Below are 15,693 nucleotides of genomic sequence, written 5' to 3'. Positions count from 1 at the left end.
AGTGAGCAACTCTTCCCGAGTACATAGTTCCATTCAAACATATGCAGTCAGTTTCTATCTTTCCTTCCCTTCATTTCCTTCCCTTCATTTCATTAATGTTATAAGAAGAGTGACCTTCGGATTCCGACGTAGCATAGCTGCGACAACTGAGTATTTACACAAGATACACGATTATATGTTTTCAAAGCTGAAGTTCACTGTTGGAAACAAAATGGTAACCCCCAGCGCATCGATATCCAGTACCGCAAGGGATCCACCTAAATCCAGCCACACATACTCCCATCTGCTGCAGTTTCTTCTGAGCCTCTTCCTCCTTCCTCTTAGCCCTCTCCTGAGCCTCCTTTTCAGCTTTGAGCCGTTCCTCTTTCTCTTTACGTCGGCGTATTGCTTCCTTTTCTTTGATCAGCTGCTCCTTTCTTTGACGCTCTAGTTCTTCTTTCTTCAAACGATCTTGTTCTTTCTTGATTTTCTCTGCTAGTGCCTGAACACGCCTTCTCTCCTCTGCGGCCTTCTTCGCTGCGTCAACTGCTGCCTTGATAGCTGCATCAAGCTTCTTTTGGGCCCGCACTTTATTTGCCTCCTGTTCTGCCTTTGCTTTTTGTAGTTCAGCCCAAACTTCATCACTGACCCCAGAATCACGCCTGGCGTCGTAGCCGCTTTGGACATGCTTTGGTTCATCTGCATTCCTACGCGGGTTTTGCTTTGGGGCCGACGAACCACTACCATCGCTTTCTGTGTCCTTTGTCAGCTGCTGAGCTTTCTTTGGCTGGCGTCGGCGTTCTCTCCGCCGTTTTTGAGGTGCTGCACTAGTCGCTGTATTCGTGCCGACGAAAGGTGGTGGTGGTGCCTGTGGTGGAACAACAGGCGCGAGCTGCACAGGTGCATCTGTCCCCTTGCGACGGGTAGAGCCGGGAGAAACTACCATTCTGGAGCGACGGTCCGCAAGCATATCCTTTGCAACGTCCAAGGCATCTTCACTCGACAAAACTAAGCTGTCGCCAATAGTAACATTCCGAACGAATGTCTTCTCTATCATCTTCTTTGCAAGAGTCTTCACGTCTCGAGCATTTCCCCAATCATTTAGAGATATGAAGTCATTAAAGAGTTCTAAGACATTCTGATGGATCTCCTTTGTGGCATCATCAATGCCTGCGAGCATGACCTTCTTTGCAGCAAGGTCATTCACTAGAATAGACATACACTCTTTCGGCTGAAGGTTGTTGAATATCACTTCTTCTGTGAATCTGCTGGACAGCCCTCTATTGCTGGAGAGTAGTTGATTGATATCCTCGCTGTATCCTGCAAGGATGACCACAATCTTCCCTTTGTATCGTTCATCCGTCAAGAGAGTAACAATCTCATCAACAGCTTCTTGTGAGAAGTGTCCTTGACCTAGACGGTAGGCTTCGTCAATGAACAACACCTTGCCTGCGGCTCTCTTGAACGCATCCTGTACGCGGGGCCCAGTTTGGCCAACATACTGTGCTACAAGATCGGAAGCCGAGCACTCGTGCACCTCCGCACTGCTGAGCAAACCGAGATCAAAGTAAACTTCCCCCATCTTGCGAGCAGTAGTAGTCTTTCCGGTACCTACAGCATCAAAGAAAAAGGTTAGCTAGTGGTCTCCATTAAGTTTGTTGCCTCACCGGGCGGGCCTTTGAAAACAAAAGTCGTGGGCACAAGATCGCTAATCTCTTCACCGCGCATCTTTCCCGTTTGAGCGACTTTCTGGAAGCTCCGCATTTTGTCCATGATACCCTCACACCCAACAACGTCCTTGAAGAGCTCATCAATCTTGTTAGAATCATGTACTCGATTGAAATGGGGATCGAAGTCTGCTGGCTCAAATATAATACTGGCATCTCGCGGCACGAGTGACCCGCGAATGCGGTGAACATAGTTTTGCTTCGCTTTGTTGATGAGGTTCTCGACATCTCCGCCATTACCAAAGTTCGGGCGCATTTCTGAACGTGAAATTTAGTCAGAAATTCGACTTGAAGAATTTAGTTTCAAAACTGACTGGCTCTGTTTAGGACTTCCTGGGCGACTTTCTTCGCATCATCTGTAGCGCCAAGACTTTGCTGCTTTAACTTGAGGTCCAGGATTTCGATGAGTTGGTCTGCAGTGAAATCTTCGAATTTGAATGCATCTTCAATAGAAAATCGACGACTGAGACCCGGATTAACCGCCTATGCACGTAGAAAAATCAGATAGATAGTTAGTTAGTATATACTAGCTTATTTTTCACAGCAGAACGGTCAAATACCTGGAACATGTCACGCATCTCTTTTTCATAACCACAAAGGATTACACATCGGTCCTCGCCCAAAGTACTTTGAACTTCTGCCACGATCGTGTCTATGACTGCAGTTTTGTATATATCTGAGCTTTGGTTCGTCTTGCCCGTGTGCAACATGTACGCCTAGAACTTATTAGTATTATTGACAACGACAAAAAATGTTCATGTTACCTCGTCAATAATGAGAACCTTTCCAACTGAGCTTGCAAGGATAGCTTTCGTTTGGGTTTCGGAAGCACCCAGCACATTCCCAATAAAATCAGCGGGATTCTTCATGATGACTAGATAACACATGAAGTCAGAGTTGGGTGCACTAACAGTTCATCAAATACTCACCTTCTCCGTTAGATAGTAATCCGAGATCAACCAAGATCTGTCCGTAAAGTTTTGCTACAGTAGTCTTACCAGTACCAGGCGATCCAATGAAGCACTTGTTAAGCGTCATTTGAAGCGGTTCTTCCTCATTCAACTCTCTGGCGTAGTTGCGCCCAATTATGTCATATAAATCCTCAATTGATCTCTTGACAGAGTTCAATCCAGTAAGTTCTTGAAGCTTTGTCCAGCTGCCACATTGGAGTATAGCAGTTGCAGGATCTGGTCCAATGAGGTCCTCCTTGACAAGCTGCAAATAATCGGGACGCGTACCGGAGGTACGCTCCTTTGTTGTTCGAGAGGCCTGACGCTTCAGGATGATGGATACTAGATTTTCCAGCGCACGAGCATTGCCAAAGCCTTCACGTCCTCTTCCACGACCTAAACGGCGTATGGCGATCCGGCCATACAAGCCATGAACACCAGCTTCAACTTTGAGTCTTCCGTCGAATTTTTCGTGTAACTTCCTCTCAAACATGAGGCGAAGCTCGTCATCGCTGTAGTCATAGAAATGGAATGTATGAGGGACACGGCTAGGAATACCGGGGTTGTGCTCGAAAAATTTCTCCATCTGTTTGTTATAACCAGCAAGAATGAAGACAAGCCTGCCAATGTTATTTTCCATTTCTGCGAGCAAGAAGTCTAGGACCTCTTTCCCACCGTAAGCACCACTGACAAGCTGATATGCCTCATCGATGAAGATGACACCACCTCCAGCATTCTTGACCTTGTCCAGCAGGGCCTCAGTGTTTTTAACGCCGTCGCTGGCGAGCTTGGATCCTGTTGTCTCCTCAAACGCACTGCCTGAAATCACGCCGACAGAGCTGAGATATTTAGCGTAATGCCGAGCCACAGTTGTCTTGCCTTTACAAGAATACCAGTAAGTAGATGATCTCAACTTGCATCAATTAAATGATAGATACCTGTCCCAGGGTTCCCAAGAAATGCCACATTGTACCGTTCATCATCATACCGAGCTCCCTGGCGCTGCTTTACTTCTATACTATCGAGGATTTTCAAGACCTCAGACTTGACCTTTTCGAGGCCGGTCATCTTCATGATGGCATCAACCGCTTGGTTGTTGACTCCTTCGATGTTCTTCTTGTATTGCCATCGATCTTCAGACTCGGATGAAAGCTTACTGTTGCTGCTTGGTGATGTGAGGACTGCAGGAAGACGCTGTGTCGTATCGCTCGACGTGGTCACCCTCTGAGTCGGTGGCTGTGGAGATTTCAATGGATCCGTTGAAGCCGTCGTGAAGGTAGGGAACACCTGTTGCCTAATCTGTTGAGCCAAGGAGATGGCTCTTTGGGTCAGCGTCTTTGCTTCTTCGACGTCAGCGGCCTTCTGCTGAAGCTCGTTGTCCCGTTGTCTCTTCGACTGAGCATCACGAGCAAGTTCCTGCTGTTCACTGATTTTCTGTTCTAACTCCTTCAATTGCTTGTGATGTTCTTGCTCTTCCTGTTGTCGCTTCATTCGACTTTTGAGTTCCTTGTCCTTTTGAGCTTGCACTGACTTGGCTATCCTATCACAATGCTTGCAAGTCGTAGGTGGAGGATCCGAACAGCGTCGAGTTTGATCATGTCCCTTCAGACATTGCGCTTCGATCCTAGTGGAACAGAAAACGGTGCTGTGGTCGCCAATACGGTGACACTTCAACGGGCATTGATGAATACCACATGAAAGGATAGAACCACTGGTTTTCGAGATGAATAAAAACTGACAGTTTCCAAGAATCACTATTGAACTCACCAAGGTTCAGAGCAGCCACCGTCCGGACAATCAACGTCAAATTGAGCCTCATCTACTATGATTGATTTGCGCTGAGTATGTTGCTGGCAAACGACAGGTAGACCATTGTAGACATGCTTGTGCTCACGCAGAAACGTGAGTAATTTTGTCCAGAGTTCATGTCCCTTTCGAGAGTGTGTAAATGTGTGCGAATTACCGATGAGCACCATCCCGTTTTTTGCGCGGGATAAGAGTACGTTGAGACGCTCTTGGGCAAACATGAAGCCGATATCATTGTTATTATTGCTTCGTGTCAAAGACACAACAACAATATCACTCTCCTCTCCTTGGTAATTGTCTGGAGCACTTTTAAATGAAATTTGAAAAAGATATGAGTTGTGCGTGCTTACCAATCGTGGCTAATCGCAGCTTTTTCTTGTACGAATTCTGGGAAGAGCGAGGAATTAATCCAGCCTGAACGAGTTCAAAGTTGTCGAGGTCATTCAGGACTGGATCTGTTTCTGCTTGAAGTTCTTGTTGGAGTGTAGACAATTGTCCAAGGTATGGAGTAAGAACAACAAGATCGTCCGTGCGATATCCCTGCTGAACAAGGTACTTTATAATCTTCAGCACCATCCGCGCTTCGAACAAGTTCTGCTTTGAAGCTTTCGAACCCAAGTCACGTTTGTCAGAAATTAAACCATTATCACCCTCCGGTTGGGAATGATCAATAAAAACGACATTATCCTGTAGACCAAAAATGTTTGGACGATTCAAGGTCTTTGGGGCATCGAGAAGGTCGGGATATATGATATGACGAATGATAGCGGATATTTCTGGACGCATACGATGTTGCGCAACAAGAGTTTCATGAGGATACCCTTTAAGGACCAACCGTTCAAAGAGGGATCGGTTAAGATCATAACCATCTCCTTTCTCTACAGTGAGGTTATAGTTATTGACTTTTGGGCGGAGTTGCCTGACGGAGAAAAGTCAATATTCATATGACCATCATTTTGAAACAAAACAGACTTACTTATGATCACCGATGAGTATTACTTGCTCAATTGAGGAGCTGAGCGCCGTAATGACATGACTTTCAAGAATTTCCCCAGCTTCCTCGACTAAAAGGACATTGATACCCACTTCGTGAAGATCAGAAGCATACTTGGCCGCAGCAGTAGTGGTGCAACCAATAATACGTTTGCTTTTCAAAACGGCGATGTCTCTTTCACGGAACTTCTGCTCCAGCTCAATCTGAGTTTTGTCGTAGCGTCGCGCTTGCTTATACAATGTGTCAATCTTTTCAGTCAATATCTCCTGCACCCATTTGTCCTCGAGAGCCTTCCGATCCACCTTCGGTATGTTCCATATGTGCGTGGAATTCAAGACATTTTGTTGTCTTTGAAAGACTCCTGCATCTTGTCCTTGGCGCCACCTATTTACCAAGTAGAATTCATTGACTGCACGACCACCTTTTCCCACTGTAGCCATGCCGTCTTCAGAAACCGGTACGCTGAAGGCTTCGAAGAACTCTGGTTCCTCAAACTCAATGTGAACAAGAAGGTCCGCATCACCCACAGACGATTGGATGAATGAGTCAAAGGATCGCTGAAGGCCAAGACCTCTGAGTTCTCCATCAGCTTTCAATTGAGTGATGATCGAATTATCGCCTTTGCTAAAGCGGTAGGAACGAGGCTGATTTCGCAAAAGCATGGACTGCGTGCGTTCGGCAGTCTTTCCCCCTCCAAGTCGGACCATGTCATTTTCTGGAATGTCAACACCAAGAAGGTCTTCTAAGAATTGATCCAGAGCATGATTGGTGTAACATACAACCAGAATTTTGTGATCAGAGAATTCATAGAGAAATTTGGCCAGGAGAGCCCCTATGAATGATTTTCCAGTTCCTTAGAGAGGTATTACATGCATTCAACAACAAGCTATCCATACAAACAAAAATATTCAAGTACCTGGTGGGCCTTGGATGATTGATAAGTTTTGCTTGAGTCCGGAAAGCAGAGATTTAGCCTGAGCATCGTCGAGTACAATCTTCTTGCCCAATTTGAGCATAGCACCGACATCAGTTTGTGGATTTCGAGAAATGTTGGAGATTGCCTGCTCAAGAGGAAAAGGATAAGATGGACCTCTAAGAGGTTTATCGGGATTCCAAAACAGAATTTCATCTACCAGCGGCAGAGTTTTCATTCGTTTGAGCGTGTTGAGAATGGGTTCGAATGCGAAAATGGCAGTATTGATAGGGATAAGACGGACGTCCGTAGTTACTTGTGTTTTCAGCAACAGCTCAGTCACAGCGGATTCACCCCCAAGCTCTAGAACAATCCGCGGTGGCTTTTTGGCAAGAAGTGTTTCGTCCCGACGGATTGTCGGAAAAGCAACTGCTTTATCACCTATGACAAAAACGCACAGCGAGCCATTCTTGAGGATTTTCTGATTCTCCTTCGCTTTAAAAAAACTGATGCGCTTTTCAGAATCCAAACTGGCTAGCTGAGGCCAGTCCTCCAAGCACTCAAAGACCAGACCCCACTTCGCTCGGCGCTCATCACCTCCGATATCAACTCCTACCAGTTTCATACCGTTCACCGTGAGCCCACGACGGTTCTTCCGAGGCTGTTTCCCCAATGCCAATTGCAACTGCTCTCGCATTTCATTAATCATCTCCTCTCTCGTCAAGCGAAAGAAATGGTCAAGATAAATTGCCTCGCGAAATTCTTCAGTATCGGGATCGTCTAAAGCAGAACTGATGCGGAGAAATGGTGGTGTTGCGCAAGCAATTTCATCGCTGGTAGGAACGATGGCGATGGCTCTAAAGTCTTTGAAATCATTATCATGGCGTCCGCCAGGAGGATGATCTTCTTGTGTAGTAGAAGTAGTTGTAGGGGGAGCTGAAAGGACGGAAATGACATTGCGGATACCTGCGGAGAAGTTGCGGACATCTAATATATGAGACTTGGCCATGAGCGGCTCCACGTCTAAGGCGATTGGAAGATAAGGAGAAGTGGCATCGGTAGACGACTTCATGAGTTGCAAGAGCAGCCATGAGAAGCATTTCTGGGTAGGTTCAGACAAACCACGATTTCTGAATGCCTCGACAAACGGCGTCCAGAAGATTGGGGGATCGACTATAGCTTGGAGTATCTTTTCGAGAAAACGGCCACCACTGATAGCCTTTATAGTAGGGTCTTGGAGGTAAGTTAATAACGTTGTCGCAGGTCCGTCAAAGAATGCTGAAGACAGATCGGTACGCAACGATGCTTGAATGGCCCCCAGGCCCTGCTGACCAGCAGCGATAATCCTATCAACACACCCAGCGTGGTCCGCTTGTGCACAGATAGCTTCTATGAATTGCTTACTCTGAGTGGCGGTAGAGATAGTAGCTTTTCCGTTGAGAACATTGCCTAAGAGCTTGTCCAACTTGGCGACTCGATTTTGGTCGGCCATGGTAGGAGAAAGCAAGCAGCGAGGCGCAGCAAGACCCCAGAAAGCTGTCTTCTGCCGTAATGGTCGCACACTTAAAGTTAAGGTTTGAGCACCTGTAAGCGCCTGTACAGGCCAATGGCCGAGTTGACAACGAACAAAGGCGATAATAAGATCAACGCACCGAAATCAGTACGCCTTGTTCATGGTTTTGCACTCTGGTCTGATGGCGAAGAGCTAAGATGTCCGCCGTTACACTGGGGATCAAGCTATTCCTTAAGAATAATGTTGGACAAGAACGGACAAGAATTTGAATTACGGGATGTGCGATTCATAGTCAAAAGATATAATTTCTGGGCAAGCAACCGCAATCTCTATCCATCGATGGGAATGATATACACCTCCACAAAATATAGGCAAAGAGCTAGACGTTGATGCGGTCTGGAAGATGGTTCTCGATTTGTATCATCGAAGTTTTGCGCAAAGTCAGGGGGGTCGCTGAATTGCGGACTCTGGTGAAAGACCATGGGAGAAAGATAGGCTTGAACTTAAACACTGAACAAAGGGTTTACAGATCGCCCGTTTGAGTACAAGCTACAACACGAGGAACTCAAACGTACCTAATATCAGCCAATATCCTTTTGCAATGGAACTTTTGTGATCGCGTGCCCCCCCAGTATTTTCCGCAATTATGACCATAGTCACATAATCATCCCTATCAGCACTCACCCCCTTCGCAGTCGCACGTTGTCTCCCATGCTCTGCGAGGCAAGAAGTGCGATTCCTGTTCCTTCCGGCATGCACAACTATAAGAAAACTTGATTTTTTTTCAGGGACATGACGGCCACACTGAGGACGGAGAATCTTCATCCAGCTTCTCGGTGTGGACGAGGTTGAAGGCGAGTGATCAATTCCAGATCATCGATGTTGGATGATTTCGTTTAGAGACTCAGAGACGGAACAATGGCGCAGGTGAGTGAACCGTCGAATCGAGAGCTCCAGAGGCGGAGATGACGCTGAAGTTTGAATTCACCGGAACCCACGCTACCTAATCCTAAGTTCTCGATATAAAACCTTATGCGGTGGCTAATCTTGTTCTGTCAAACATCAAAAAGGGTAAGCGCACGCTTAAATGGTGGGGACTGGGACTGGGACAAGCTTGATCGACACCCACTTTGACATACTCTGCTTGAAAAAGCGAAAACATTTCTATATATACACGATAGCGCGCAAGCCTGCAGAACAACTAAGTTCCCAGCACCGCACAAAGGACACAATGATAACTCACACTTGCAGCACTTTTTGGAAACCGCACAATTGAAGAGCTAGATAGTCGGAACGATCTCCTTCGTACCCGGAAGCAATTTCTGGGTATACTAGTCAGTTCCGCGACGAAAAGAAATGATTAGAATAAACCTTGTTGCTTGCAACAGTCATGGCGGTTGAGGTTCAATTTTGTGTTTTAGCACTTCGTCTAACTCGTGACCGGTCGCGTATACCAGATTCTAGATTCTAGTTATAGTAATTCTTTCTGGGAAATATGGAGAATCACTGTTTCAGCAAGCGTGTTTCGCAAGGAGTAGTCGGAATACTCAAGGAATACTTCCTCTTAGTTTGGGGTAGTCGTGCACAGTTTGACGAAACGCTTATTCCTCTCTCGTCTACTGTTCATGCACATGTTGAATCCATCCGCATTTTTCTACGGGGTACAAACCAAATACGAGAATACTGAACAAGCTGTCTTTCTAAGCCGAATCTGGCAGAACAGCGCAAAACAAACTACTTGCATCCGAGTTGAGGCAAGCCATACGAATTCACACCGAAAGCTGTTGGCTTTTTTCATCACCAAAATCAGAATAACGGCTCCCGGCATTGCACGTTAGTGATCGAAGGTACCGGGAAATCTCGACGTCTCAAAGCACGATGGACCCAGAAATTTTAACAACTGAGCACATATTTGCAGTCTTGCTGACCAGTTGGATGCACAGGCTTGACTTGACTTACACTGCCACAATCCACCTAGACTATACAAACTATAAAGGTAAGGGTGGTGAGCAATCAATTGAGATACACGTGAAGCGTGAAGCCATGTGCAAGATAAGTGCGGGTGGGAAGTAAAAAGCAGATACCCTCAAGCCAGCTTGGACCAGGATCCTTTCCTTCCCCCCCATCCATAACATCCACTCGCCTATCGTCTCAACCACAATTCAGCATCCATTAGAGCTCGAACAGGTCCCAAATAGCATCGGTGTAGCACAGAATAATATCCATTAAACGATTCTAGTCTCGTCGCCATCGTTGCTGCCATTCAAGAACAAGGTAAGCTGCCTGTAAGATGAGACGTCAATGGGACTGATACGCGAGGCTGAAAAGAGACCATATTACACACCATGTCTCCTCGTCACTACACCCCTCAGTCTAACACAAGCGTCGGCATTTCAAGCCCTTACGCTGCCTCCCCTTCACTTCGTACCTCTCAGTATCACGCATCTCCAAACATGACCATGAGCCCAGCATCTTATCCCGAAAGCATTCTGTCCATTCATAGATCACCGGTTGCGCGCGGGGGATACTCGAGTTCACAGAGGGAGGCGATGTTGGGGGATTCTCTTTCTGGATGGCCCGTGCGCGCTGTCACCGAATTAGGATGCGGTACCGGTAATGGATTGATTAGTCAGATGGTGACCGAGGTCCCACAAACCCCAGAAAACATATCCAGGATAACGTCGAAGACTGTCCCTTTGCCATCTCAAAATGGAAGCCATAGCCGGGTAGAAGTAGACCTGAATCCAGCCCTGAAGTTTGATCATCGTCGGGAAGAAAGAGGGATGGTGTCGATGGATGTAGCAATGTCAATTGATGCTATTCTTCGGATGACAAACAGTTCCAGGGGGGCGAATGAATGGGCCACGAACCCGCCTTTACCCTCGATAAACCTTGTACATCCAACACTACCATGGTCAATCACCGTGCACGCAAGTGTGACATACGTGACAGTGTGTGACGTCCTTTGCGCCATCTGCCACTCGCTACAGTTGCCGCTACATGAAGAATACTGGTCGTTTTGCCTGGGATTGGGCGAAGGATACAGGAGAAATCCGGAGCGGTACGGGCGAAGCTTGAAGCGGTTACACCTTCTACATGGAAAGACTACCTTCGTTGGACTCTCCCGAACAGTAGCGGAGACGGCTTTAGGAGGGGATATTTGGCGAATGAACTTTGCATAGTGTTCAAAATTTTGTCTGGGGGAACTAGGTGAGAGGATTGCTCTAAAAAGCTGAGTATGCACTTACCCACAACTCAGTTGCTTGGGCATGATTGTTCAACGATATGCTCCGTATTTTTCAATGTACAGCGGTCTAAATACCGTATCGATAACCTGCGGAATGTGTATTACTTGTGTGAAATCAGGAGTAAAAACAAACGGACGATACCTTTTCCCACCAGCGCTAGACGGGCGCTCGTCAAGACCTCCATTGAAGACACAAAAAATGGAGTATACCATAGCTCAAGGGAATTCGGAACGCAATAAGAGTTTTAAAAGAGCAACGGAAGCCACTGTGTATCGCTGCGAGAGGTTTGCGGAAGGGTTCGTTGCGATTAAGTAATCATTGTTCAACGAGTTCGTCAGCCATTCCAGCGTCTAACGAGCGCCTGCGAACGGAAAGCATCCACTGCGGGCCGCGGTACACAACAGTCGCTTAGAGTATTTGAACTCCGACTACGTCCTCTATATAAAGGCGTCGCATGTTTTTTAAGATTTCTTTATCGAAAGTCACCTCGGGGGTCGATATTTGGGATTCCTCTTTTTCTTTCAAAGGAGTAGTCTTGAACCCGTCTACCGTAGGCAGGGGGTGACACCCGTCAAAATCCGAAAGATATCAATGTCCGTTGGTGTCTGTTTGTTCACCATCTAAGCGCTGGAGTTGCCGCACCTGCCGATTGATGCCGTGCGTACCTTGAGCCTTCAAAGTTCAAAGTTTCAATGCGTTCAATGCAACCCTCAGAATCGTTGTATTTTAAAATTTATCTACGTTTAGTTATATGCTCTGTATTGTCAGTATTAGAAAGCCCTCGCTTCCTTGATAATTCATCTATCTGTAGTTGGAGATCATCCTAGATCATCAGACATTGGTATGCCATCTGCATCCCGAAAATCCATTGTCGCATCTTCAGGAATCCGCCACGGTAGTACGATAAAGAGGCATCTCGGCCTTCTAGCGCATGGAAACCGAGAGCATTGACAATGGTATAAGAACGAGATAAGCACTCGATGAACCTCTGTAAATCGATAATAATTTCTAATCCAGCGGCAGGTCGCGGCAGGTGCGGCAACTCCAGCGCTTAGATGGTGAACAAACAGACACCAACGGACATTGATATCTTTCGGATTTTGACGGGTGTCACCCCCTGACCGTAGGGAGAGGGAAACATACTTGTCATACTGTCCCGCCCGACGTTGTTTTTCGTGTCGGGTTGGGCCCGTATGGCATGTACATTTTGTGTCTTATTTAGAATTCTAGCCTTCAGGCTTCAATGATATGTGTTTTGTTTATCATTCACATCCTGGCTTTTCGACATGCGAATTGTGTTACTTCTGCCAGGAGGACTGGTGGAATATGAAGATATTGAGGACCTTTGAGGACGGTGTGAAGGTAACGAATGGAATAGGTATGAATATTGTTCACATTCTCAATGTTTTCAAAAGACTTCGAAGCTACGTACATGTGGATATGTGTCCAGATAGGAAAACTGTTCATCATAGTAACTGGCGCCGTTGAACTATATCATTCTACCCCTCACTGAATCCGCTTCAATCTGTCTCGTGTCCACGACTGTCCACCTTTTCCCCCCATCTCACGTACTATCGGTTTACTTATCGGCGCCCGTTCGGAAATCATCCCTCCCCAAAATGCCTTCCGGAATCCCTTACAATCTTCTGACTACCCTATTCAGAATGGCGCTTCCTCTCTATAAGAAAGCTTGACTCGAGACTGTGCATATACGTCCGCCCGGCAGCATGATTATCTTCATTGCCAAAGTAATCTTTGCACTCGTACTGATTCCTATCGGGTATATAGTCTATGGTCTTGTTTATCGTTACCATCAAAGGTCGTTGAAGTTCCTTCGAGGACCAGCAAACACATCTTTGTTTTTCGGTAACGTTGTGCTTTCTATACATTACACTGTGTACATTGCTGATCTTGAATTTTCAGGCGCGGATTATGATTTACTGCACCAAGAAGTAAGTCCCTGTGATTTCTCTGCCAGCTTTGACAGGTGGTCACCTCTGATACCTAGGAAACTGGCGTCCTCGAGAAAAAATGGTTTGAGGAATACGGTACCGCGTTCCGAGCAAGCACTTACTTTTCCGTAAGCAGCATACTAGTCTCATATCGTCTATGCCACTCACGCTTCAAAATTCAGGAAGATATGCTCATGGTCGCTGTGAGCTCTTCAATTAGTCTCATCTCTATCCCTCTGTGTAACAAGGATCACAGGATCCTAAAGCTCTACAATATGTTACTGTTACTTCGGGGTAAGACAATTAACGACTACAACAGGTCTACGAAACTTCTCTGATTCTGGAGGAGTAATCTAGTTACCGTTTTCCCAAGCCTGAAGACGTCCGGCAAATAACCGCCTTCTTAATGGGTCGTGGGATCTTGAACGCTGAAGGTCAAGGCAACTTTGTTGATTTCTACAACAATTTTTGAGGCTTTGTTCGATGCTCTTTTCTTTTGACTACTAGGCGTAATTCATAACCGCCATAGGAAGGCACTCAATCCAGCATTTTCGGCCAAACAGCTACGACAATTTCTCGGATTGTTTCAACGTTCGACAGGAAGGGTAAGGCAGAGTTTACGATGCAGGGTGTTGACATGTCAATGATTTCTGCCTTGACTGTACTTAGCTGGTCGGGAACTGGCAAGAAGAGCTCGGCAATTCTGCAAGTGAAGGCTCTGTCATCAATGTAACTAAATGGCTTCCGAAGATAACGTTGGACGTCATAGGACAGAGTGCGTACATGCAATATCCTAGCTGTCCGGGTGCTAATCACGAAAATTTCAGGCGCTTTCAATTACAATTTTGGGTCGTTGGATGGAAAAGAAACCGAGTTAGGAACCATCTTCGAGAATTTGTTGTGAGTACTTTTCTTCTTTATATTTAAACGTTTCACATAGCCACCTCAGTGTTGAATCCCGGCTCTACCCTCGTGAAATGCAGTTACTATACCGTGCGCTGCGTCGCAATGTTCCCGCTTTCGTGGCCAACTTTCTTCTCCAATTTCCGTCAAAGGAGGAGAAAAGGTTCTTGGGCTTCTTGAACGCGTCGAAAAGAGTGGCAAGGCCATTGTTCAAGAAAGCTTCTGCAGAGAAGATAACTAGAGATCAATTTGAAGGCAAAGATGTATTGAGCGTCCTCGTCCATGCTAATCAAGAAGAAGATCCAAAAAAAAGATTGGATGAGGACGAGGTACTTTCCCAAATGGCGTAAGCGACCCGATTTTCGAAAGCATTGATCAGTACTTACTCTCTTTCCTCAGCACGATGATATTAGGTGCGCGCAGGTTTTTCAAATCTAGTGCAAACTGACATCGAAGGAAGCTGGACATGAAACCACCGCAGTGAGTTGTAAAGCCTGATTTTCTTTCTTGTGGCTTTAACGATCTGGTAGTCAACGATGACCTGGATTCTTTACGCACTGACGAAAAACCCCAAGGATCAAGAAAAGATTTACCGGGAAATACAGGAAATACGTGAACGCAACGGCGATAACGAACCGAGCCCCCAAGATTTGGATTCTATGCCTTTCTTCAACGCTGTCATCAAGGTTGGTCGCTGTATTTCTGATAGCGGGTCGGGGGATTAATTGTATACTTGAATGGTGTAGGAAAGTCTTAGGCTATATCCTATCGTGAGTTCCTGTCTGTTTTGAATTATCCCTTCACCAATTCGATGATGAATTATGACAGGTTCCAATCATCACCCGCGAAGCTCAATCAGACGACGCTATACCCCTCGAATTCCCAATTACTACTGTTTCTGTTTCAGGAGATCGGATATCTCAGATACCTGTGAACAAGGGCCAAAGGGTAGCACTTTGTTTGGGCATGTACAACCGGTGTGCCGAAAGATCTACAATACCTTGGACGTTTCGCTGAAGCTTCTCTCGTGTGGCAGGCTCCCGCAGGTGTGGGGCCACGACGCAGACCAGTGGAACCCCGGACGCTTCATGAACCCAACGAAGAAAAGAACTTTGGGTGTTTATGCAAATTTGTAAGCATCCGTGACTCAACGACCTTCCTGCACCCTTACTTCCTTTACAGAATGAGTTTCAGTGAGGAGTTAATCATTACAGTGAACTTCTGAGCAGACCTTTTGAATAAACAGGTGCTGGTCTACGAGCTTGCATTGGATGGCGCTTCGCGTAAGTCATTGCCACTACCTATGTGAAATGAGTGTTAGCGCTGAAGCTCTCGAAACATCCACCCTGTAGTGTCATGGAATTGCAAGCAATCCTCTTCGGTCTCACTGAGAAATTTGAGTTTTGTCCGCCCGCTTCAGGAGTGTTAGATGAGATCCAAGCAGTTCCATTTGGACTGATCATTCCAATGAAGAAGGGCAAATGGAGAGGTTCATCCTCTTCTCAAAGTGATTCCAGATATAAACTGATAATATTTTTACAGAAGGTAAACAGATGCCTCTGCTCGTGAAGGCAAGACGGTAATCCAGTAATCCGATCGACTCGTGTCTCGTTTGTATTCTGCCAGTAGTTCGATTAGTCCTTTGCAAATGTAATATATCCTGAATATATCTATCATTCAACAGCCTTCGTAAGCGCCTGTTCGAGCT

The 15,693-nt window shown here is 46.1% G+C and overlaps 3 protein-coding genes across 3 annotated transcripts; 2 read left to right on the top strand and 1 right to left on the bottom strand.

The window, feature by feature from the left end:
• Positions 1–181: 181 nt before the first annotated feature.
• On the bottom strand, positions 182–7,861 carry C8R40DRAFT_1168561 (P-loop containing nucleoside triphosphate hydrolase protein; the record flags this gene model as incomplete). Its single annotated transcript, XM_046231205.1, has 11 exons — positions 182–1,590; positions 1,647–1,964; positions 2,021–2,189; positions 2,267–2,422; positions 2,471–2,580; positions 2,636–3,535; positions 3,595–4,367; positions 4,424–4,760; positions 4,813–5,381; positions 5,439–6,309; positions 6,373–7,861. The coding sequence occupies 11 exons, from the start codon at positions 7,859–7,861 to the stop codon at positions 182–184; spliced, it is 7,101 nt and encodes a 2,366-aa protein (XP_046088326.1).
• Positions 7,862–9,946: 2,085 nt separating this feature from the next.
• C8R40DRAFT_65686 (uncharacterized protein) lies at positions 9,947–11,528 on the top strand. Its single transcript, XM_046235793.1, has 3 exons — positions 9,947–10,156; positions 10,213–11,092; positions 11,193–11,528. The coding sequence occupies exon 2, from the start codon at positions 10,228–10,230 to the stop codon at positions 11,062–11,064; it is 837 nt and encodes a 278-aa protein (XP_046088325.1). The 5' UTR covers positions 9,947–10,156; positions 10,213–10,227; the 3' UTR covers positions 11,065–11,092; positions 11,193–11,528.
• Positions 11,529–12,738: 1,210 nt separating this feature from the next.
• C8R40DRAFT_64722 (cytochrome P450) lies at positions 12,739–15,643 on the top strand. The gene is made up of 20 exons (XM_046235765.1): positions 12,739–12,996; positions 13,054–13,082; positions 13,139–13,210; positions 13,265–13,285; positions 13,339–13,376; positions 13,440–13,516; positions 13,590–13,687; positions 13,752–13,857; positions 13,910–13,982; positions 14,032–14,331; positions 14,385–14,398; positions 14,446–14,465; positions 14,516–14,671; positions 14,732–14,755; positions 14,814–14,962; positions 15,022–15,117; positions 15,168–15,178; positions 15,232–15,268; positions 15,338–15,474; positions 15,528–15,643. The coding sequence occupies exons 1-20, from the start codon at positions 12,858–12,860 to the stop codon at positions 15,566–15,568; spliced, it is 1,638 nt and encodes a 545-aa protein (XP_046088324.1). The 5' UTR covers positions 12,739–12,857; the 3' UTR covers positions 15,569–15,643.
• Positions 15,644–15,693: the final 50 nt, after the last annotated feature.

The sequence above is a fragment of the Lentinula edodes genome (genome assembly GCF_021015755.1).
Source record: "Lentinula edodes strain Le(Bin) 0899 ss11 chromosome Unknown C8R40scaffold_10, whole genome shotgun sequence".
NCBI lineage: Eukaryota > Fungi > Basidiomycota > Agaricomycetes > Agaricales > Omphalotaceae > Lentinula > Lentinula edodes.
The sequence above is the reverse complement of the archived record's forward strand: the minus strand, read 5'-3'. Positions and strand labels throughout refer to the sequence as shown.